Raw genomic sequence first — 25,265 nt, forward strand, 5'->3', positions numbered from 1 at the left:
GTTTGAATAATGTTAAGTCCATTTTGATAATATTGCAGCATTAATAAATGAAGCCAACAATAAATGCTAGCAGTGTACTTGGGGGTGGGGAAATGCAAAATATAGTTTTATGCCAATCGAATAATGTTTACTTCATTGCTTTTGTACCAACACAATTCTCAGGAGCTTTTAATCAAGAGACTTGGGAGATTTGGACAAGACTTATCAATAGTAATATCACCAATCAGAACTGGACTTTTAGTTTTGTTTAATTTATTTCTTTTTTCAGGATAGATTACCTTTCTAGTCATGAGACAGCAGTGGACTGGAAGGGTAGCAAAGCAACCTCGACAAAGCCTCTCTTTGGGTTTGTTTTTCCACATGACTGAGGAACAATCAAGTCTTCCACATGGAACACTTCTCTCTGTTCCTGAGAAATTGTGGGAAACTCAGTATTTGCATAATGTCTTTAATGCTATTATGGGCGGGCTTTAGATGCCAATATGGAGTGTCACATTTAACGTTGGAATGGCCACCTGTCCAGAACTAATGAACTTAGCCTTTGTGTAACATTATCTTTTCACAGTAGCCCTTATGTATAATGAATAACTTGATTTAATATTAGAAAATGTATGATTCTCTTAATGTTTGCATAGTGTCTAAAAGCTTTCAGGGACCAATTTCCATTTCAGCATGCCACATGGCAACATTTTCCTCTAGTGCAATAAGTTTTAAAGTTGGTCTTTGTGAATTTTTCTCATGAATATTAAATAGGAGTTGGAAAAGGAATGAAAAGAATACCATTTACTGCTTTCTTCAAATTCTTTTGAGTTACAGTCTCCTCTTGCTTGACTTCTTTGTACAGTTTTAGCACTCATGCTATGTTGAATTAGTGCCAGACTGTATAAAATAAAACTAAAACTAGTTGGAGTGTTTGCCTGAAAATTAAATTTTTAATGTAACTTATAGATTTCCTGTAGGGGTCCAAAGCCTTTGGCGACTTCAGAACATTTTCAAAATTGCCGACCGAGGACCAGGCATAGCGTTCTTTTTTTGTTATTATTCTAATTGTTTTTTTCTGTCTTATTTGCATTAATTGATTTTAGTTTTATAGCTGCTTTGTTGCAAAAAATAGTTTTAGTCAGTTCATAGATGAAAGCATAAATTAATTGATGAGCAGATGGTCAACTAACAATGGTGGGGAACCTAGAACATAATTGAAGATTATATAGGATGCATAGTACACAACTGCCTTTTTCCCCAACAAGCCTATGTGATCATTTATGCTCCTGTTGACCCTCAGAGGTGAATGTAGAATACAGGTTTTAAAATGAGAAATTGTACAGGTTAAAGAATAATAGAATTTTTGGGAGTGAGGGTAAAGTAGGTGAAAGCTATGCAGCAGTGTTGGGATGAATTTGGGTTAGAGAGAAAAAGGGAGCTGCTGAGTAAGATGAAGATAAGCCCTAAGAAGAATTGTGATAGGGACTACAACCTAATTGGGATTCCAACATGGAGTCCCAGGAAAATTTGAGATCCAATTTGGGAAGCGCAAACATATTTAAGGACTTTGGAGGGGAAAGGGAGGTTACAGATGCACTAATTTGAAAGGATGAAGGGGTTCAAGGGTTTTTTTTTTAATTGAGTAGACTGTTAATGTTACCTGGATGGTAAAATAAAAGTTCTGAGTTTGGAATAAATCTTTAAAAATAAGGAGTTGAAATGAGAGGATGGATGGAAAAATATAGGCTTCTGGAAGGACAAAGAGAATGTAAGAAGTAGCTCATGGGTTGACTTTGTGTGATAAGATATGGTGACATGGTAGCACAGTGGTTAACACTGTTGCCTCACACTGCTAGGAACTCGAGTTCCATTCTAGCCTTGGGTGACTATGCAAACTCCACACAGGCATTCTCCCAGTGTCTCTGTGGATTTCCTCTGGGTGCTTCAGATTCCTATCACAATCCAAAGATGTAGATTGCCCATAGCATCCAGGGATGTGCAGGTTAAGCAGATACGCCAGGGGAAATACAGGGTTACAGGGATTGGCCATACTAAATTGTCAAGAATGCCCAGGGATGTTCAGGCTAGGTGGATTGGCCATGAGAAATATAGGATTACAGGGATAGAATGGGGGCTAAGTCTGGATGGGATGATCTTCAGATGGTTGGTGTGGACTCAATAGGCCAAATGGCCTGCTTCCACACTCTGGAATTCTGTGAACTCCTTGACTTTATTTACCCTGAGCCAGTTTCCACATTACTTGGGTATAATCCTAAGATTGTTTACTACCTTGCAAATTTTGCTTTTTTGTTGAGCTCCTAATTCTCTTCAGAGAATTAGGAGCTTTGGGGAACAGGTAGATGGGAGATGATCTTGCTGAACTGACATGGGCAAAATGGCCTAAATGGTCTCTTGTTGTGTAACCATTATATAATTCTGAATCAGAAGAAAATTAGTGAATATAGCCGCAATGTTTGGGGCAGTATAGAAAAAGCCTGATCTGTGCATAGTCATGACATGCAGAGGCAGACTTTGAGACATGAGTGAAGGGAAAGGATCTGCAATCATGAAGAAGTTGAGAGAGAATTTGCAATGATCAGAAAGAACCTGAAGAAATCCTTAAGAAGTTGTGGGAAGCCTTTACTGACCCACAGGGACTACTTAAAGATTTACAGAACTTACTGTGACTGCAACTTTCACTTTCCTTTTACTGACAGGTTTCATGAGGCTTAAAAATCTGTGTATTCACTTTTAAGTATGAATTAGACCCCCACTTTGGGAGCCAAATATAAATATGATGTTAAAGTCTTGTGACTCTTCAAAGTGGTACACTGTCATAAAAATGGCAGCAGTTTTTTGGGTATGCTGCAGTTGCGGTCACATTTCCTTTTTTTCTACAATAAATCATTTGTTGTCCAACCTGACCTCCTCTTAGTCATTGGCGAAGAGTTAATATTTATGTAGTATGTGTCAAAGGTGTTGTGTTTCCAGTATTCAACACTGTCTTACCATGTCCCAGAAACAGCAGCATAGGTTCATCTGTGACACATGGAATATTCAATCATCCTAGTTTGCATTTATTACCCCTCCCAATAGAGTGTAGCTTGAAGAATGTTATCTCTGTCGTGTGCAGGGCAGTGTTGAACTACAGTTGGACTGTTATGAGTAGTTTTAGAAGGGCCGGTGAAGTAAGGTTGACACTGAGCTCTAAAAGTTGCAGAAAGGAAATACTAAAATGAGTAGACCTTTTTAGAATGGAATAGTAGGACAATGGGCATGAATATCTCCTCTCTTGAAGATGGTGGAAAGTGTAAAGTTGTCCCAGAGAAATACTTGCTTATTCCTGAACATGTTAGCAATTAAGCATTTAACCAGAAGGCCAATGAGCAGCCCTCTTGATCGATCACCAGTAATTACAGCATCTTAAGGTTCTCAACTCACCACTGTCCTGATTATCTGGCTTCTGGGCATGTGAAAGAAGTGGCTGTCTTCACAAGTAGGAAACCAGCTGTCTGGTTCTGGTGGAGACCCCATTTGCCTCCTCCAGTCTAGGAACAATCATATAAGTAAAGAGGAGTACATTAGGCTAGACAGCTGCTGAAAGCCACTCCTGCCTCTGACTCCAATCCTTGACCACCTTTGCTCTGCTAGCCCCGCTCCTTGTGGTCTGAAAGAAAAGCACTTACCTCTTCAAGCCTCTAAACCTGAACCTCCAGCAATGATCCCAAGAACCCAGAAAATCCCAATCTCTGAGTCTGGCAGGCAGCATTTCAAAATCAAATCTCACGATTCACTGAAAATCACGCTGGTCAACTCTTAAGTGGCTTATTGGAGCCTTATTGGGCAGATGTTTTGCTGGTTGTAGAGTCACCCATCTATAAAGATACCTGCCTCCACAGTTGGGCTAAAATTTAGTATTCCAGGTAGTAATACTTTTCCAAGTGGAGAAGATTGAGGGAATGTTTGTTTTAGTAAGAATAATTATATTCATGGATGCAGCAAATCTAAGGAGTATGTTTAAATTGGGATAGGGGGAGAATACACTGTAAATGGACGGAACAAGAAAAGCATCAGTTTACGAAGAGAATCTTACTGTTTGGAATTAATTGTAGCAGGAGTATAAGTGTATGAGGTCAAAATGAGCAGTTGTCTGGAAAACAGATGAATTATTGTTTACACAGCATTGTAAATCACAGCAGTGACTTGGACAGCATAAATGATGGATCACAGTTTTATTTTTTACATGAAGAGGAAAACAAAATTCGAGGTGATATTCTTGTTAGACAGCAGCCTGTTGCCTACTAAAATGTTTACTGTCTGTTAACAACCTTATAAACTGGACATCTCATTCTTATTAATATCCTACCAGCCAGACACCAAGACACCATTCTGTCAACTGCTTGGGATGATCAGAGTCAGAATACTCTCCATGTAAGGGGCGAGAAGCCACCACCCTTCCTCATTCTTCCTGCCTTGTTGTGAGTTACTTTCTTCCTAGAATGGGAGAGAGAGGGGCATGTATTAAGGGAGATGAAAATGGAGGCCCATCTATTAATTTTTGGTGCAGGTGGGAGTTGCATGGATCAAAGAGTGGCAACACCAGGCATGAAAGGTTAATGATGTCATCGGTTGCGAGAATGATAGTGAAGGTTGGTACAGAAAATAGTGAGAGTGATAGAGCCTGTGTCTTGGTAGGCGATAAATACATTAGAAAAGATAGTGAGTGAGGTATTTGGAGAGAAAATGGTATCAACTATGCTAATGTGTGAAGAAGGCTGTTATCCACCTTACTATAATTCTGCGTATTCCTTCAAATAATTGTTAACAATCACCCAGGAGGCAACCTCAAAAGCTGATGTGATTGGTGCATAGCCTCCATTTCTGGCTCTGAGAAGTTGTCACACATCTGGACTGCCCCAGCTTCCAGGACCTCTAAATCTACCCAGAAAGATGGTGCCAATCTTCCTTTGTCTGCATTGTCTGTTGCAAATGTAGGCAAATCTGCAGGCAGCTGCAGACTAACAGTGCTTGTCTAGATTTGCAATGAACTCTCGGAGATGCCATCAGTGCCGTTGTTAGTCCATTCTTGGACATTGTAGCAATGATGAGTTGTTCTGAGTACAGTGAATGATAGAATGGACAAGAATTGGATGAGTGGTGTGCCGTAATGGTATACAGATAGGTAATGAAGCAGGTTTGGTAAAATACAGGGAGAAAGCCAGCCAAACCCTCCATAAAACCTGACTACAGTAACATAGACGTGGATTTTGGTATTACGACTTGCCTGTTTGATCAGCAAATATAAAGAGATTAATGTTTGATAAAAGTTTATGAAGCAAAAATAATTGGAGCAAAAGATTTGTTTTTAAAAAGGGGAATTTTTAATATTGCATGCAAGCAGCTAATGCTTGTTAGTATTTTTCATCAACTTGATAAATGAGTTAAGTTCTAAATTGTAGATAAGTGACGTTGTTGTGCAGAGTACTGGCATTGCTGAAAAATGTATTTAATAAATCGTTTAAATAAGTAGCAGCAACACTTTTTTTAAAAAGCAGCAGTTATAAGATTTCATGCAACCATCAGGCAGTCTTCAATGTCATTTTCTATCTTGTATGCCTGCTAAATGTGAAAGGACAAATTAATAACACTAAAGAAAAATAGATTGTAAGGTTTGCATGTATTACTGAAGAGTTAATCCCAGGCACTAGACTACATTTAAACTGTTATATCTGGTTTGGGACCCTTTGGATAAAAAGTTGTAAAACCATGGAACAAGTGCTAAAATGATTCACTGAGAAATATATTTAATGAGTGGCTGTAAATACAAGAGGAGACTGTTGAAATTGGGGAAGTGTTCCTTGCAATAAAGAATGTGAAGAGGAGAACTAATAGAAGTGTTCAAACATATGGAAACATTTTGATGAAGTGTGTAGGAAGAAACAGGTGATTGAGTCCGTAGCTGGAGAGTTTAACTTAAGGAAATTCCTTTAATTCTTTTGCGGACGATCTTATGCAAGAATGTCATTAGATGAAATGGTCTACCAGAAGCAGTGGTAGAAACAGATTCCAAATGGCTTTCAAATGTGAAGTTAATAATTATTTGAAAGTAAATTGGTTATGGACAAAGGGCTGGAAATACACCTTGGTAGATGGAGTTCTGAAGAAGGGTCATTGACTCAAAACATTAACTGTGGTTTCTGTCTATAGATGCTGTCTGACCTGCAGAGTTTCTCCAGCAATTTCTGTTTTTGTTTCAGATTTCCAGCATCCTCAGTTCTTTGTTTTATTTTAGTAGATAGGGAGAAATATCAGAGACCCATTGTTAGTAAGGATTAAAAAACCAAAAACTAAGTAAATGGACAGATGTTACACCTTCTAAGATTGGAGGTAGGGATGTTGGAAGCAAAGGAAGAATGGACCAGGATATCCCAGAGTTCCTGTGGAAGGCTGACAGGGGAGTGGAGGGATGGTGGCATCTCACTGGCGGTGGCAGAAGTGGTGGTTAATGATCATCTGGATGTGGATGCTGGTGGGATGGGAAGTAAGAACAAGAGGGACCGTATCACTATTGCGGGAGGGAAGAGAGGGAGTGAGGGCTGAAGTGTTGCAGATGGCTTGGACCTGTCTGAGAGCCCTGTAAACAATAGTGCTGCCTGACCACCTGTAATTTTCCAGCACCACACTCTCGACTCTAATCTTCAACATCTGCTAGTCCTCACTTTTGCCAGTGAAGGCGATTGATGAGGGCAGAGCAGTGGACATTATCTCTCTGGACTTCAGTAAGGGGTTCAACATGATTCCTCATGGTAGACTGGTTAGCAAGGATACATCATGTGGAATAAAGGGAGAACTAGCCACTTGGATACAGAACTGGCTCGAAAATAGAAGACAGAGGTTTGTGGTGGCAGGTTGCCTTTCAGACTGGAGGATTGTGACCAATGGTGTGCCACAAGATCAGTGCTGGGCCCACTGCTTTTCATCATTTATGTAAATTGTTTGGATGTGAACATAGGAAGTATGGTTAGTAAATTTACAGATTACACCAAAATTGGAGGTGTAGTGGACAGCGAAGAAGTTTACCTCAGAATACAGCTTGATTAGATGGTCCAATGGGCTGAGGATTGGCAGATAGAGTTTAATTTAGAGAAATGTGAGGTTCTGCATTTTGGGAAAGCAAATCTTAGTAGGACGTACACTCAGTGGTAAGGTCCTAGGGAGTGTTGCTGAACAAAGAGACCATCGGGTGCTGGTTCATAGCTCCTCGAAAGTGGAGTTTCCTTTATTGGTCAGAAAATCAAGTATAGGAGTTGGGCGATCATGTTGCGGCTGTATAGGACACTGGTTAGGCCACCTTTGGAATATTGTCTGAAATTCTGGTCGCCCTCCTAATAGGAAAGATGTTGTGAAAGTTGAAAGGATTCAGAAAGGATTTACAGGTATGTTGCCAGAATTGGAGGGTTTGAGCTATATGGAGAGGCTGAATAGGCTGGGACTGTTTTCCCTGGAACATTGGAGGCTGAGGGATGATCTTCTCGAGTTTACAAAGTCATGAAGGGGGTGGATAGAGGAAATAGACCAGGTCTTTTCCTCAGGCTGGGGGAGTCCAGAACTAGGTTTAGGGTGAGGGGAAAGATTTACAAAGGACCTAAGGGGCACCCTTTTCATGCAAAGGATGGTGCATATAGGGAGTGAGCTGCCAGAGGAAGTGGTGGAGGCTGATATAACATTTAAAAGGCATCTGGATGGGTATATGATTAGGAAGAGTTTAGAGGGATATGGGCCAAGAGCTGGCAAAGGGGACTCAATCAGATTAGGATATCTGGTTGCAGTGGATGATTTGGACCGAAGGGTCTGTTTCCGTGTTGTATGTCTCTGCAACTCTATGAATAGGAGAAGTTTAGAGGGATATGGGCCAAACACAGGCAAATGGGACTAGTTTAGTTTGGAAAACCTGGTTGGCATGGACGGGTTGGAGCAAAGGGTCTGTATTAGTGCTGTATGACTGTAGTACCTTGTTTCAAAAGCACAGTAAAACTGGATTTAGGTTTGTGAAGGTATTTTATGAGACTAAACTGCTTATTGAACATGGCTGAGTTCTTTTGATAAAGCCTAATGTTTAAAAGGTTCATCTGATTGTTTTCTGTTTATAGTAAAACCTGTGCAGTCTGCAGATCCTGCTGCAGAAGTTCTCTATCCCTTGCACTGCGATTGCAGACTGTATGCAAGGAAGGGAGGTGGATGCTCCCACAGGGCAAGCCCTGACCTATAGGGATCTTTGATTGTGGGACAACTCCACCCCAGCCCTAAGGTTGAACTGCATGCATACATGAAAGCTGTGCCATATGGCAACAGCCTGACTTGCAATTGTGTTAGTCTTGTGTCAGTGGGTTGAGTCCCTTAATTTTAAGTGGGGTCAGAAAGTTGACCATAGGCTAACATGCCCAGAACTTAATTCTGATGAATGGAATATAAAAAGAAAGGTTTTATTGCAGCTGTGCAGGCATTAGTGAGACCACATTGTTTTAGAAATTCAGAGAAGGTCTATTGACTTGTTCATGGGATAAAAGGTTTATCTTAAGAGGAAAGATTGAACAGGTAAAGCCTGTACCAGTTGGAGTTCAGAAGAATGAGATGTGAATTTGTTGAAACGTTTAAGTTCTTATATGTGATGTATGGAAAACATTAGAAGCTATTATGAAATAGGCTATAGCAGACACTTGGATATGTTCAAGGTCAACAGGCAGAGTTGACGTAATGTTAAGAGAAAATATATTTGACAGTCTTTGAGGAGGTCAACATTTGCTGTGTATAAAGGATTACAAGTAGATGTACTATTCGTAAATTTACAGAGGTATTTGATGAGATGCCACTTCAAAGACTATTGCAGAAAGTAAAAGTTAATGTTGTAGAAGGTAGTATTTTGTCATGGATAAAAGGTTAACTTGCTAACAGGAAGCAGCAAGTAGACATAGAATTGATGTTTTCTAAGTTGGCAAGATGTAACGAGTGTGTATTTGTACCAGGGATCAGTGCTGCTTCCTCAACTGTTTACAATTTATAAAAGTGATTTGGATGAAGGGATGCAGGACTGTTGTGGCATAGTGGTAGTATCCAAGCCTTCAGGTCAGAAGATCCAGGTTCAAGTCAAACCTTCCCTGGAGACTTTTCATTACATAGAGTCATAGAGATGTACAGCATGGAAACAGACCCTTCCACCCAACCCGCCTATGCTGACCAGATATCCCAACCCAATCTAGTCCCACCTGCCAGCACCCGGCCCATATCCCTTCAAACCCTTCCTATTCATATGCCCATCCAAATGCCTGTTAAATGTTGCAATTGTACCAGCCTCCACCACATCCGCTGGCAGCTCATTCCATACACGTAAAACCCTCTGTGTGAAAATGATGCCCCTTAGGTCTCTTTTATATCTTTCCTCTCTCACCCTAAACCTAGGTCCTCTAGTTCTGGACTCCTCGACCCCAGGGAAAAGACTTTGTCTGTTTATCCTATCCATGCCCCTCATTATTTTGTAAATCTCTATAAGGTCACCCCTCAGCCTCCAATGCTCCAGGGAAAACAGCCCCAGCTTGTTCAGCTAGATCCTCCAACCCTGGCAACATCCTTGTAAATCTTTTCTGAACCCTTTCAAGTTTCACAACATCTTTCCAATAGGATGGAGACCAGAATTGCATGCAATATTCCAACAGTGGCCTAACCAATGTCCTGTATAGTCGCAATGTGACCTCTCAACTTCTGTAGGTAAAAACAATGACTGCAGATGCTGGAAACCAGATTCTGGATTAGAGGTGCTGGAAAAGCACTGCAGTTCAGACAGTATCTGAGGAGCAGTAAAATAGACATTTCGGGCAAAAGTCCTTCAACTCTCAACTCCTGAACTCAATACTCTGACCAATAAAGGAAAGCAGACCAAACATATTCTTCACTCATGCTCGAACAGGCTGATTCAAAATAGATTGACAATGGGGCAGAAGATCTGGTTGCCAAATGTGTGGGCACCATAAAGATATTTAGAAATGTAAGTTGTGAAGAGGATGTAAGGAGACTGCAAAAAGATAAAGATAGGTTAGGAGAGTGGATAAGGATATGAGAAATAGAGTATAATGTGGGAAAAAGTGAAATTGTCCACTTGAGTATAAAGAACAGAAATAAGTATATTATCTAAATGCTGAAATTTGCTAGCGTTCGGAGATACAGAGAGAGTGGATGACTTCATATCTGAATCATGAAAAATTAGTATGCAGATGCAGCAAATAATTGGGGAAGCTAATAGAGTATTATGATTTATCATAAGGGGAATTAAGTACAGAAGGAGGAAGGTTATGCTTCAGTTATATAGGCAACTGGTGAGACTGCATCTAACATACTGTGTCCTAATAGTCGTCTTATATAAGAAAGGCATAAATGCATTGGAGGCAGCTCACAGCAGGTTTAGTAGAGTTGTAGAGGTTACAGCACAGAAACAGACCCTTCTGTCCAACTTGTCCATGCCAGACTACTACTTGGAATGGAGAGATGGGATGCGGTTAATTTGTGAGGAAATGTTGAACAGGTATCTGCTGGAGTTTAGAAGAGTAAAAAGTGACTTGATTGAAATATGCAACGTTTTCAGAGATCTTGCCAGAGTAGATGTGAATAGGATATTTCCCTTTGTGACAAACTAGGACTCGGGGCCACCTATTAAAATCCGAGGTAATGAATTTAAAGTAGAGAAGACAAAAAAAAATCCTCAGAGTGGTTTAGTGGTTAGCACTGCTGCCTCAAAGTGCCAGAGACCTGGGTTCAGTTCTCACCTTGGGTGACTGTGTGACTTTGTATGTTCTCCCCAAGTCTGTATGGGTTTCCTCTACGTACTCTGATTTCCCCCCACAATCTGAAGATGTGTAGGTTAGGAAAATTGGCCATGTTAAATTGCCCATAGTGTCCAGGGATTTGTAGTTAGCTTGCATTTCCCATGGCTAACTCACCTAACAGGGATAGGATAAGGAATGGGTCTGGCTGGGATGCTCTTTGCAGGGTTGGTGTAGACTTGGGCTGAATGGCCTGCTTCCACGTTGTAGGGATTCTATGATCTGGTTGTGAGTCCTTGGAACTACCTTCCTGAAAAGGTGGTGAACACAGCTCCTTTGTTTTTAAGGAGAAGATAAAGGTTTTTGTTAAGCGAGGAGTGAAAAATTATTAGGGATAGGCAAGAATGTATTTTTGAGGTTACAGTCAGTTCAGCCATGATCTTGTTGAATGAATGAATAAACTATACCTTCTTACATACGTTTGTATGTATATGCATGTCTTGAAAGGGATGGATTCCCAAAGTTTGTTCCTTCATGTAGGGTATACAAAAACTAAGAGACATGGGTTTGGAATAAGAAGTGTTCTTTTTAAGACAGAACTGAGGATATATTTTTCACTAACAGTTGTTAACTTATGGAATTCTCTAATTCAGAAGGGAGTGAAATCTGGGTCTTTGTTATTGAATGCTGAACCTGGTATATTTTTGATAGTGTCACGATGCTGTGGCTTTCAAGACATTTTGTCTTTTTTTTGACGAGGTGTTGTACGGCAAGAGATACAGAGCTGACTACTGAAGACCACTTGAGTAAACAGTTTTGAAATGTTGGGTGTTGTTTTCTTAAAAGGTTTGAAACAAAGGTGTGACCAGCTCTCTCAGGCCAAGCTTTCTAGTTGTTTTAAGGTTTTAAGTTTAGCTTTAAGCAGAAGCTATTTGGATCTCAAAAGAGTTGGACCTCAGTGAATGTCTCTTGGCTGCTTCTCTTTCTCTGAATCTTCTCTGGTTGTTTTTTATTCCTGGGTTAGAAAACTGCGTGTGAGAATCTGTCTGAATTTTCCTTTTTTGACAAGGGGTGTGTTTGTGGGATGTTACTATATTGAGAACAGTTAATTAGTAAGAGGTAGGGTATCTATTATTCTGTTAAATTTCCGATAGTTATTCTAGATTCCTCTCAGTTTAGTTGTATTTTAACTGAAGTGTTTATATAAATTGTATTTTGCTTAACATTCTGTAGTTTGACCAGTTCCATTGCATTGGGAACAGACATTTTACATTAGCCTTTAAAATAAGAAAAAGGTCTAGGCTACCACCTTAAAGTATCTTGAGGGGTTCTGGTCTGGTCTATACCAATAGACAAGTGAGTTAAGGGTTATGGGGAAGGAAAGTGGAGCTAAGACCATGATCTGATCAGCTTGCAATCTTATTGAATAGTGGGGAAGGTTTGAATGCAAAAGGCCTATTGCTACTTTTTCTAAGTTCTGTGTTGGAGGCAGGCAGGTAGCAATGTCCAAGTATGGTAGAACCCCAGCAATTCATTCCTCCTACCAGACAAGACAGACTTGACTGACTGAATAACCTCCTTTTGTGAATAACCATTCTGTGAAGCTTATCATCTTTGGAAGCAGAAAATTCCATCTGATGCATTTGTTTCTGTCTGAGCAAGATACTTTAACTGGTATCTAATCAAATATTCTATACTGCTGTCATTCAATTGTTCCACCTTATAGCCCTTTAAAGTTTAGAGCAACACAGTGGCTCAGTGGTTAGCACTGCTGCCTCACAGCACCAGGGTCCCAAGTTCGATTCCAGCCTCGAGTGACTGTGTGGAGTTTGCATAATCTCCCAGTGACTGCGTGGGTTTCCTCTGGGTGCTCTGGTTTCCTCCCACAGTCCAAAGATGTGTGGGTCAGGTGAATTGGCCATGCTAAATTGCCCATGGTGTTAGGTGCATTAGGCAAAGGGAAATGGGTTTGGGTGGGTTACTCTTCGGAGGGTCAGTGTGGACTGGTTGGGCTGAAGGGTCTGTTTCCACACTGTAAGAAATCTAATCTGATCTGTGTCATGTTACTTTCTGCTTCCCTATACGAAGACAGGACAGTTCAATTATCAGTTTTAAGGCCTTCTGGTTCTGTAGAATTGATTACCAGATCTAACTAGCATTAACTTTATGCCAGGAGGAAGTGAGGACCGCAGATGCTGGAGATCAGAGCTGAAAATGTGGAAGGGAGAATCGACATTTCGGGCATGAGCCCTTCCTGAAGAAAGGCTCATGCCCGAAACGTTGATTCTCCTGCTCCTTGGATGCAGCCTGACCTGCTGCGCTTTTCCAGCAACACATTTTTAACTTTATGCCAGTGCATTGTAATTGGGAACTAACTGATATTTTTTTTTGTTTCAAAGTCGCTTGATTTAGTTGCTTAGAATGGGGAGGAAGGCATCCATCACACATGAAACAATTTCTCATTTACATTTCTAGCATTAAAAAAAATTCTATTTAAAATGTCAATTTTTTTGTGTAAATGATGTACTGGATGTACTTACAAAGATCAAGAGCTCACTGATCTCTGTCAAACAAGGCATGTGGCAATGTTAATTGAGTGGAAATATATAAAAATGCTGAAGCATGAAGATTGAAATCTTTGTACTGAAACAATCTTTAATCAAAATTTTGATCTGAAGCTAGGGTACAATGTCTTGCATTATTTGGACTCTGTTTATATTATTTTGTGTTTGGTATTCATCTGTTTTTATAATATCACCAGCAGAGTAATTGTATGGAGATTGCAAAGTATTGTGAGCATGGAATGTGTTTAAGATTCCACACAATCTTTCTTATATAGGTTTTTCTGGACTTTCTTTTTACATTTTCTCTCAATTAAGACTTCAAGATTTCTTTTAAATTGTGATCCTTATAATCTGTGGATTAAATCATTAAAATGAAGTGAAATTGTACTTGAACAGTGTGTGCAGTTTACTCAGTTATGCTCTGTTAAATTTTATACTCCAAAAATGTGTGTGTTGTGCCATTGAGGCTGATATATTTCATAGTTATGAACAATTTTCACGTGCAGTAAAAAGTGCTTTAGTTACAAATGGAGTGGTGCTCATGTTTCTTCCCTCTTGATTCCTCAGACTTGGAGAGACCTAGAAGCACAGAAAGAGGCCCATGGGACTATCAAGTCCTCACTAGTCAAAAGCAGGCACCTCACTATTCTAATCCATTTTCTAGTAATTGGCTGATAGCCTTGAATGCTGCTTAAATTACTGACGGTTTATGCCCCTTCCACCTTTTACAGGCAGTGTTCCAGATTCCCTTCACCCTCTGGGTGAAAAGGGTTTTCAACACAATTCCTTTAAACTTCTGTCTCTTAACTTAAATCCATGCCACTTATTGTTGTTCCCGCCATCAAGGGAAAGTTTCTTCCTGTCTACCCTATCTATGCCCTCATAATTTTATACATCTTGATCATGTCTCCTTTCAATCTCCTCTGTTCTAAGGAAAACATCCTTAGTGTGTCCAATCTCTCTTCATGACTGAAACTCTCCAGCCCAGGCAACAATCCTGGTAATTCTCCTCTGCGCCCTCGCCAGTCCCATCAAATCATTCCCATGATGTAGGTTTCAGAACTGCATACACTATTCTAGCTGTGGCCTAAGCAAAGTTTTGTTCAATTCCAGCATAATCACTTGCTCTCCAACTCTATGTCTCAACAAATAAAGGCAAGTATGTCATATTCTGCCTTACCACTTTATCCACGTGTCCTGATACCTTAAGGAACTGGCGTACGTGCACGTCAAAATACCTCTGATCTTCCATACTTCCCAGGGTCCTACCCATTCATCATGTATTCTCTTGCCTTGTTTGTCCTCCCAAGTGCACCACCTCACATTTATCCACATTGAAATCAATTTGCTACTGATCAGACCATCTATATCTTTTAGTTTCTTCTCATTTCTCTGTGTTTTTTTTCTTTTCTTTTTCGCACTTGTCATTTCTCTCTCATGGAGAGAATTGTTGTAGTCCTTTTGTGGCCTATGATTGGAGTCATAGATACATACAGCACAGAAACAGATTCTTCAGTCCAACTCGTCCATGCCAACCCAGATATCCTAACCTAATCTAGTCCCATTTTCCAGCACTTGGCCTATATCTCTCCCATCTTCCTTTTCATATACCCATCCAGATGCCTTTTACTTGTTGTAATTGTACCAGCCTCCACCACTTCCTTCGGCAGCTCATTCCATACACGCACCACCCTCTGTGGAAAAAGTTGCCCCTTAGGTCACTTTTTTTATACCTTTCCCCTCTCACCCTAAACATATGATCACTAGTTCTGGACTCCTCCATCCCAGGTAAAAGGCCTTGTCTATTTATCCTATCCATGCCCCTCGTGATTTTATAAATCTCTATAAGGTTTCCCCTCAACCGCCGATGCTCCAGGAAAAACAGCCCCAGTCTATTTAGACTGTCTCTATAGCTCAAATCCCCAGCCTATTTAGCCCCTCCCTATAGTCCAACTCTGGCAGCATTCCTGTAAACCTTTTCTGAACCCTTTTAAGTTTGACAATATCCTTGCAATAGGATGGAGACTAGAATGGCACATAATATTCCAAAACTGGCCTAACCAATGTCCTGTAAAGCCACAACATGGCCTCCCAATTCCAATACTCAGTACTCTGACCAATTAAGAAAAGCATACCAAACACCACCTCCACTATCCTATCTACCTGTGACTCTACTTTCAAGAAACTATGAACCTGCGCTCCAAGGTCTCTTTGTTCAGCAACACTCCCCAGACCTTACCATTAAGTGTATAAGTCCTGCCCTGATTTCCAAAATGCTGCACCTCGCACTTATCTAAATTAAACTCCATCTGCCACTCCTCAGCCCATTGGCCCATCTAATGAAGATCCCATTGTACTCTGAGGTAACCTTTGCTCTCCACTACATCTCAAATTTTGGTGTCATCTGCAAACTTATTAACTGTACCTTCTGTATTCACTGATCAAAAACAGTGGACCCAGAACCAAGCCTTGTGGCACACCATTGGTCACACGCCTCCAGTCTGAAAAGCAACCCTCCACCATCACCCTCTGTCTTCTACCTTCGAGCCAGTTCCGTATCCTAATGGCGAGTTGTGTATGTGTTTAAGTAAATAAGTTAATTATCCACTCACAACCTTCATTCATTTGGGACTATCAGGTGGCCACCGCAAAATATTAGGCCTCATTGGCAATACCTTGTGCAAATATAGGATCTCTGAGCAAGTTCATCAGATTGAAGAAGAACGTGAAACAAAATATTTTAGCATTGAAAACTACAATTTGGAAGTAGAACTTTGGTTTTAATGCAGCGGGGCCAAGGAACCTTGAATGGTCTTTACATCTAGCATCTCAAAAATGCTCACTCTGATAGTGTGCTTCTGTATGCACCATTCCTTCAAACAAAGAACCATAAAATTTCATTAATGCTGTTTTTATATTGCAGCAGCTGTAATATTTTCATTTTCACCATTGTTGAAATGTCATTCACAATATGATCGAATGGAAATTTTGGAATAATGAAATGAGACAGAACCAAATAGGTGTGGTGTGGTGAAGGGGGAGGATGTGAAAACAATAGAAATTTATGATATTCTGCTCTCCACTCTGATTTTTTTTAAAATCAGTTAAAATATGTGATATAGTACTTTCCTATGCCATTGAATTTCATAAAAGCTTTATATTAAATTATTAGTCATTAAATGCAATGTTTTTGACGATTATAGCAAGTTACCTTTTACTATTATGCTACTACCTGATATCAAAGGTTAACCTTAAGTTATTTATCTTGTTTTTAGGCTCTGCAGAAGCTAGCCACCCAATATCTTAAGAGAGAATGGGTTGGATTAAAACTTGATGAAAAAAGTGAACATAACAGGTAAGTGTGTTATGAGAGAAAGTATTACGTGTAGGCAGCATCAGATTGATAGATCCTGAAATCAAGTAACCTCTACTATTCACTTTGTACTTGAAGGAGATTATGGAAATTGTCTGTGCATGTGCAGTTATTTACTAACCTAACAGTCTTGCACAGAACAAATCCCGCTCAGTGCATTTTATTTTTATGTAAATATAAATTTATCACAATACTTTTGATCATTCTGTCAAGAAGTACCTAAAATTTATAATGATTCAAAAATGACCATTTTGTTTTTATGTCCAATTTTAAAGGCTACCTGAATACTCAATTAATTTACTGTAGATACTTGTTTCAGTGCTCTTAAATGAATTTAATTTTGTTAAAATTAAAATTATTTTACTGTTGATGACTTGTCTGTATTATGAGCAGTTGTTTCATTGAATTGGCTTGACTTATTAAAGGAATACCTCGGGCTGAGTTATACAATGGCTTATTCTTAGTCATTTCAATAGCTAATCACTCAAATGAGTGCAGGCTTTTTTTAATTAAGGGAAAGGTTTATTTTAAATGTACAAAAGCCTGGAAGTGAAATAGTTTTATCTTGGTATTTATTCTTTAGTCCAAGCATTCTCTATTTTGCATTTTTAAAAAATGGTCAGAGGAATACGCTGGTGTTGAGCGTGTTTCATAGACTTGCATGTCATAGACTCCTAGAACTGTACAGGAGAGAAACATTGCTTGCCCCATCAAATCAATACTGGTGGCTTTTTTCCACATGGACCAACTATCCGAAAGCAGGATGCCAGGTATATTCTACATTTATCTCTTTTCAAGCAATTATCTGATTATGTATTTGAAGAGCCTACTTTAACGACCATTTATTCTTATTCTTTCATGGGACATGGATGTTGACCGCAAAAACTAACATTTGTTGTCCCTCCCCGAGTGCCCTCTAACAGAGTAGTTTGTTATGGTCATTTCAGAGGGCAGTTAAGAGTCAACAACATTGCTGTTGTCTGGAGTTACACGTACGCTAGCGCAGATAAGTATGGCCGATTTCCTTCCACAAAGGGTATTGGTGAACCAATGATTTTTTTTCACTGCTGTTGTTGGAATTGAACCTACAGGTCTTAGCTTGGGCTTCTGGATTACTTGCCCAGTGGCATTACCACTACTTTCCTACATTGTAACTACCCTTGGTCTCTAAAGAAAACTTTCTAACTTGTTTGTCACTTTGTGTTCCTTTTAACCATGTCACCTCTAGTCCTCTTGCCAACTATTAGAAACATTTCACCAATATGTAGTCCAGCATAATCCTTTGGAAATGTGGACCTATAAGTGTTTGCAGCTTAAAGGTGATGATACCTGCAGAGTGCTGGTCAACTCATTACCCAGACAACTTAAAATATTTCATTCCAGTTTTCTTCAAATGGGATGCTCACCTTTGCCTCAATTACTATTTGTGCTCAAATATTTTATAATCTTCTGAATATCTGTGAAAAGTTTTTTTTTGGGCTCTATGCACCTCCACTTTCAAGGGTAATAACATTTGAAGCCATAGGTCTCTACTTATATATCATGTGAAATGCCATCTCAAACTTAGACTTGCCCCAATCCCACCTGTATTAATTTCCAGAGTTTGCAATCCTTATAGTCTTGTTATTCATTTGAGTATCTGATGCTTTTAAATTTCCTGTAATTTTTCTATGTAGAAATATAGAAAATAAGAGCAGGAATAGGCTAGTGGGCCTGACAAGCCAACTCCACCATTCAGTAAGATCATGGCTGATAACTTAAGCTCAGTACCTAGTCCCTACATTTTCCCCATAACACATATTGTTAAACTGTGACCCTGGTCCAGGGCTCCCTGCTCATTGGTAACATCCTGCGTTTACCCTGTCCTGTTAGAATTTGATAGGTTTCCGTGAGATCCCTCTCCCTTGTTCTTCTAAATTCCAGTGCATATAGTCCTAACTGACCCAGTCTCTCTCCTTATATCAGTCCTATCTTCCCAGGCATCAGCCTGGTAAATTTCTGTTGCACTCCCTTCTGAACATCCTTCCTTAGGTAAGGAGATCAAATCTGCACACACTACTCCATCTCACCAAGTCCAGGTGTGGTCTGACCAAGTTCTTGTATAATTTCAGCAAGACCTTCCTACTCCTATACTCCATTACTCTTGAGGTGAAGGCCAATGTACTACTTGTGATATAATTTACTTAGAAACATAGAAGGTAGGCCATTTGACCCCTGGAATCTGGGGGTTGTCTGTGTCTTATTTGATTCAGTGCTAAAATGCATTACGTATGTGTATCATAAGCCTTGCTCCCATGAAAGCAAGTTCTTATAAAAGAGTGAACAGACATAAAAAAAAATACAATTTTATCCGATTTAACTTCAATAAAGAACTGCCCCAACCCTGAACTCCAGCTGCAGTTAAACTGTTCCAGCCTTTTGCATTTCTTTATCCTCTGGAAGCTAAAGACACAAGGATCTTCTTTTTGTCACCCTTGGTGCTAAAAATTCCCCATTTCTACAAACTGTCTTCATAATGTTTAACATCTTATACTGGTAGCAGCTGAATGAACATATTTGCACTTTTTTTGTATCCCACTTCTACAGGGGGATTCCTACAACTGAGAGTTAAAATTTGGGCATAATGTTTTAAGATTTGGTGGGAAAAGATTGATTCACCAGAGGATTGATTCAGCACAAATAGCTGCTTTCTTCACTAATTGTTGGATTCAAAGGGTGTCAAATGCTCCATTCCTAATCTAGACTTGCAAAAAAGGTTTGGATTATATGAGGTGCCAGATTGTCCGTACTCTGGCAAAAAAAAAAGTCAGGAAGGAAGCAGGCTGTAGAGAAGTGGCCAATTTGCCATTCTAGAACGGAGATGGGATTTTCACCTTCTGGATCAGGAAGACCTGCTTCAGACTGGTCAGTTGGAGGTCAGCAGTCCTCCAGCACTTTGGCATTGAGGGGTGCAGTAACAGATCAAGATTTGAGCATCACACATTGTTGAAAACGTGTTGCTGGAAAAGCGCAGCAGGTCAGGCAGCATCCAAGGAGCAGGAGAATCGACGTTTCGGGCATGAGCCCTTCTTCAAGAATGAGGAAAGTTTGCCAAGCAGGCTAAGATAAAAAGTAGGGAGGAGGGACTTGGGATGGGGCGTTGGGAATACGATAGGCGGAAGGAGGTTAAGGTGAGGGTGATAGGTTGGAGTGGGGGTGGGGGCGGAGAGGTTGGGAAGATGATTGCAAGTTAGAAGGTGGTGCTGAGTTCGAGGGTTGAGACTGAGACAAGGTGGGGGGGGGGGGAAATGAGGAAACTGGAGAAATCTGAGCTCATGCTTGTGGTTGGAAGGTTCCTAGGCGGAAGATGAGGCGCTTCTCCTCCAGCCGTCGTGTTGCTATGGTCGGGGGATGGAGGAGTCCAAGGACCTGCATGTCCTTGGTGGAGTGGGAGGGGGAGTTGAAGTGTTGAGCCAGGGGGTGGTTGGGTTGGTTGGTTGGTCCGGGTGTCCAAGAGGTATTCTCTGAAACGTTCCAAAAGTAGGTGGCCTGTCTCCCCAATATAGAGGAGGCCACATCGGGTGCACGGGTGCAGTAAATGGTGTGTGTGGAGGTGCAGGTGAATTTGTGGCAGATATGGAAGGATCCTTTGGGGCCGTGGAGGGAAGTGGAGGGGGAAGGTGTGGGCGCAAGTTTTGCATTTCTTGCGGTTGCAGGGGAAGGTGCTGGGAGTGGAGGTTGGGTTGGTGGGTGGTGTGGACCTGACGAGGGAGTCACTGGGGGAGTGGTCTTTTCGGAATGCTGATAGGGGAGGAGAGGGAAATATATTCCTGGTGGTGGGGTCCGTTTGGAGGTGGCGGAAATGACGACGGATGCTACGATGTATCTGGAGGTTGGTGGGGTGGTAGGTAAGGACCAGTGGGGTTCTATCCTGGTGGCAATTGGATGGGCGGGGCTCAAGGGCAGAGGAGTGGGAAGTGGAGGAGATGCGGTGGAGAGCATCGTCGATCATGTCTGGGGGGAAATTGCGGTCTTTAAAGAAGGAGGCCATCTGTGTTGTACGGTATTGGAACTGGTCCTCTTGGGAGCAGATACAGTGGAGGCGAAGGAATTGGGAATATGGGATGGCGTTTTTAAAGGGGGCAGGGTGGGAGGAGGTGTCTAGGTAGCTGTGGGAGTCCGTCGGTTTATAGTAAATGTCCGTGTTGATTTGGTCGCCCGAGATAGAAATGGAGAAGCCTAGGAAGGGGAGGGAGGAACCTGAGACGGTCCAGGTAAATTTGAGGTTGGTGTGGAAGGTGTGGGTAAAGTAGATGAACTGTTCAACCTCCTCGTAGGAGCACGAGGCAGTGCCGATACAGTCATCGATGTAGCGGAGGAAAAGGTGGGTGGTGGTGCCAGTGTGGCTGCGAAAGATGGACTGTTCCACATATCCTACGAAGAGGCAGGCATAGCTGGGGCTCATGTAGGTGCTCATGGCTACTCCTTTGGTTTGGAGGAAGTGGGAGAATTGGAAAGAGAAGTTGTTCAGAGTGAGGACCAGTTCAGTCAGTGGAAGGGTACTGGTTGGTACGGCGGAAAAGGAAGAAGCGGAAGGCTTTGAGTCCTTCGTGATGGGTGATGGAGGTGTACAGGGACTGGATGTCCATGATGAAGATAAGGCATTGGGAACCGGGAAGCGAAAATCATGGAGGAGGCGGAGGGCGTGGGTGTTGTCCCGTACGTAGGTGGAGAGTTCTTGGACTAAGGGGATCAGGACCGTGTCGAGGTATGCAGAGATGAGTTCAGTGAGGCATCTCACATTGTGTCAAGCTAGCAGGCCCCAGGGAGAGAGATAGGGTTCTGTAATTTGCAAGTCCTTTGGGGACAGCTATTACATCTTGGAGCAGTGAGTGGTGGGAGTAAAATCTTAGGGAGGGTGTTGTTCTGGGCTAGAGGGACTTCTTAAAACTGGGCAGCCCAGCTCGTGCAAGCAATCCTGCTGGGCTGGGCTGGCCTGTTGGGGTAGAAACAAGCAATAGCCTTAATATAAGGTCCTTTGAAGATTGCCATTGGGTGAATGAGGCCATTATGTGGGATGCCTGGCCATCCCCACTGCTGGTAACATTGTGTTAAAAGCAAGGGAAAGCATGCAGCATAGCTCATCCATGCTGGCCAGATTTTTATTTAGATTAGATTCCCTACAGTATGGAAACAGGCCATTCGGCCCAATCAGTCCACACTGACCCTCTGAAGAGTAATCCACTCAGACCCATTTCCCTTTGACTAATGCAACTAACACTATGGGCAATTTAGCATGGCCAATCCACCTGACCTGCACATCTTTGGACTGTAGGAGGAAACCAGAGCACTCGGAGAAAACCCACGCAGTCACGGGGAGAATGTGCAAACTCCACACAAACAAGCACCCGAGGCTGGAATCGAACCTGGGATCCTGGTGCTCACGGCTGCAGTGCTAACCACTGAGCCGCCATGTCGCCCCTACATTGAATTTGTCAGTTTGCCTTGTGTTTGGTTGATATCCCTCTAAACCTTTCCTATCCAAGTGCCTGTTCGAATGTCTTTTAGATGTTGTAATTGTACTCTCCTCTACCACTTCCTCTAGCAACTTGTTCCACATGTGCAACACCATTTGTGAGAAAAAGTTGTTCCTCATGTCCCTTTTAAATCCTTCCCCTCTTACCTTAAACCTATGCCATGTAGTTTTGTACTCCCCATCTCTGGAGAAAAGACCTTGGCTATTCACCTTACCAGTGCTCCTCATGATTTTATAAACTTCTGTAAGGTCACTGTCAGTCTCCTCTTCTCCAGGGGAAAGAAAAGGCCATCCTGCCCAGTCTCTCCTCCCAACTCAATCCTTCCTGGCTCAGTTACATGCTTGTAAATAGCTTTGCACCCTTTCTAATGTAATAACATCCATCCTATCTTGTAGCCTTAACACGCCATCCCAGCTCCTGTCCTGATTGCTTTGACCAATGAAGGCAAGCATGCCAAAGTCGCCTTCACATCCCACTCTACCTATAGTGCCGCCTTCAAGGAACCGTCTACCTGCACCCTCGTCCTCTTCAGGGCCCTACCATTAACTGTAAGTCCTACCCTGGTTTGCCCCAACCCTTTGCATTTATCTGAATTAAACCCTATCTGCTGTTTCTCAGCCCACTGCCCCAGTTGATCAAGATCCCATTATACTCTTAGTTAATCTTCTTCACTCTCCATTATATCACTGAGTTTGGTGTCATCTGCAAATTTCCTAGGCATGCCTCCTATACTCTCTCCCAAATTATTTGTTTATATAACTGGCAAATAACAGTGGACCCAATGCCAATCTTTGCTGCTCACCACTGATCACAGGCCTCCAGTCTGAACAGCAAGTACAGTGAAAAAATGATCGCGTATGTATATAATGTAAACATCAAAGCTGTTTGGAAAGATTATAGACTTTAAGTAATATTTTGGAATGCCATTATCTAAGTTAAGCTGTTTATGCAATGGAAGATTCCAACTGTATCAATGAATTTCTGCAGTTTGTTCTATGCATTAGTCATATATGCGAAAGTATTAGTGTCGTTCCTGCCAATACGAATTTTTAATGCTCACAATGAGATTTAATTGATTAATAACATTTTTTAACAGTGCAAATGTAGTTGGTGTTCCATTGATTTTCTGTGCTGCAGTGCAAATTAACATTATTCATTTATAACAGCATTACTATTTTCAACAGTGCCATCATGTTAACCGGTAGAGGCAAAAAGCTTGCTTGACAGGAAGGAAAGAGACAAAACAGATATTTACATGCTCATTTTTGGTGGCTGGTTATTAAAAATTAAACTAAATCAAAAGTTTGCTCACACCATGCCCCATTCAGTCATTACCCCCTTCTCACTAACTGGCACACTGCCAATGTCCTTTGCTTCACTTCACATGTATGCAATCCAACAAGATAACATTCTGTTGCTGATTTAGACTTCATCCTGCATTGAATATTCTGACTGCATTGAAGGTTGAAGTACTGAGGTCACATTGGTAATTTGATGCAAGTGCACCAGTCCACGTATTGATGTTGTTAGAAGGAAACAATGGGGAAACTACCCATTTAAAGTCCAATAATTCCACCTTTAAGAAATGGCCGGGAAGCATTTACTATAAATAATAATATTAAATATTTTTAGATTTTTTTCTGTCTTTGGTCGCTATTTTTCAGACCTGTTTTTGAACTTTGTTCTGTTATCACCATAGGTCATATTGAATGTTGTAAAGCCTTTACTGATGAAAGCACAGATGTGTTATTTTAATTGTGGATATATTCTTAATCTCCGTTCTGTGATTTCTTAGGATCAGTGAATCAGAGTCTAACTCAGTATTTATAAAAGCACTGGAAAACAATTAAGGGGATGCAGTGACGTGATCGTAGTGAGACTGGAGTTCTAATCCAGAATCCTAGGCTCGAATGTTCTGGGAATATAGATTCAAGTCCCAGCATGGTAGATTGTGAAATTTGAATTCAACAGAAATATGGAATTGAAAGCTAACCTGACAGCAACCATATATCCACTGTTGATTGTCATGAAAACTCATCTGCTTCACTTATGTCCTTTAAAGAAGGGTGTCTGCTGTTCTTACCTCTTCTAACTTGCACGCAACTCCAGATCTTCAACAATGTGGCTTACTCAGCTGCCCTTTGAAGTGGTCTAGTGACTAAACAGTTCTAGGATAGTTAGGGATAGCCAATAAATGCTGGCCTAGCCAACATCCCTCATACCATGCATGAACATAAGGAAAAGTGTATTTGGGATTTTTGTTTCATTTGGCTGAAATTTAGTCCAATGCAGATTTAAAAGAACGATGTTTGAATGTCTTGTAGAATTTGGCATCTCCAAGCAATTAACTTCCTTCCGAACCCCATAATTTCTCACTATGGAGTGTGACGAGAAACTATCATAGCCCAATGTTTCTGTTGGCAAATTACCCAAAAATTCTGAATATTCTTGTGTTTCTTCCTACAGGAGCATGCTTGCAGTATGGAAGTCCTACCTTGAAGGAACCTTACATTTGGCCCAGTCTCGAATTATTGCGTCTGAAAACTATAGGAATCAGATTTTGGAGCCAGCTAAAATTATAAAAAGTATTAAAGAACAGCAGCTAAAAAAGGTATTTAGAAATAAATCTAATTGAGAAATGCCTTCATATTCAGGGCTAGTTGAAGCAATGGATAACTTCCCAGGTTGTTACAATTTTGTTTTTGAAATTCCATTTTTCCACAGTGTAATTTTTCACTAAACAATTATGTCAGAAATAGTGTTTTCCTTTCACTCAAGTTGGTGTGATAGCTACACATGTTATTTTCTACTCTAAATGATCAGTGATCCATTCAATTTTAAAAATAGCCTAGCAACATATGTTGCTTGTGATCAATTTAATATAGTGTGAGCTGTACTTTATCTTAGATCTGGACTAGCACAGACTGCATTGCAGTCATCGGAGAGAGACAAAGAAACCAAAGAGTTTGGTCAATGGAAAACCAAGAAAAATGTCAAACAACAAGGGAAAGACAAAAGC

At 40.9% G+C, this 25,265-nt stretch overlaps 1 protein-coding gene across 5 annotated transcripts in view; it reads left to right on the forward strand.

The window, feature by feature from the left end:
• The window catches only part of LOC132816508 (F-BAR and double SH3 domains protein 2-like), a 239,631-nt gene that overhangs the window by 64,024 nt on the left and 150,342 nt on the right, over window positions 1–25,265 (forward strand). For all 5 annotated transcript variants that reach the window (XM_060826190.1, XM_060826191.1, XM_060826193.1 and 2 more), the window contains exons 4-5: window positions 16,633–16,712; window positions 24,713–24,857. In XM_060826190.1, coding sequence (XP_060682173.1) covers window positions 16,633–16,712; window positions 24,713–24,857 — 225 coding nt within the window. The remainder of the gene's footprint in view (window positions 1–16,632; window positions 16,713–24,712; window positions 24,858–25,265) is intronic.

This window comes from Hemiscyllium ocellatum, chromosome 6 (genome assembly GCF_020745735.1).
Source record: "Hemiscyllium ocellatum isolate sHemOce1 chromosome 6, sHemOce1.pat.X.cur, whole genome shotgun sequence".
Lineage (NCBI taxonomy): Eukaryota > Metazoa > Chordata > Chondrichthyes > Orectolobiformes > Hemiscylliidae > Hemiscyllium > Hemiscyllium ocellatum.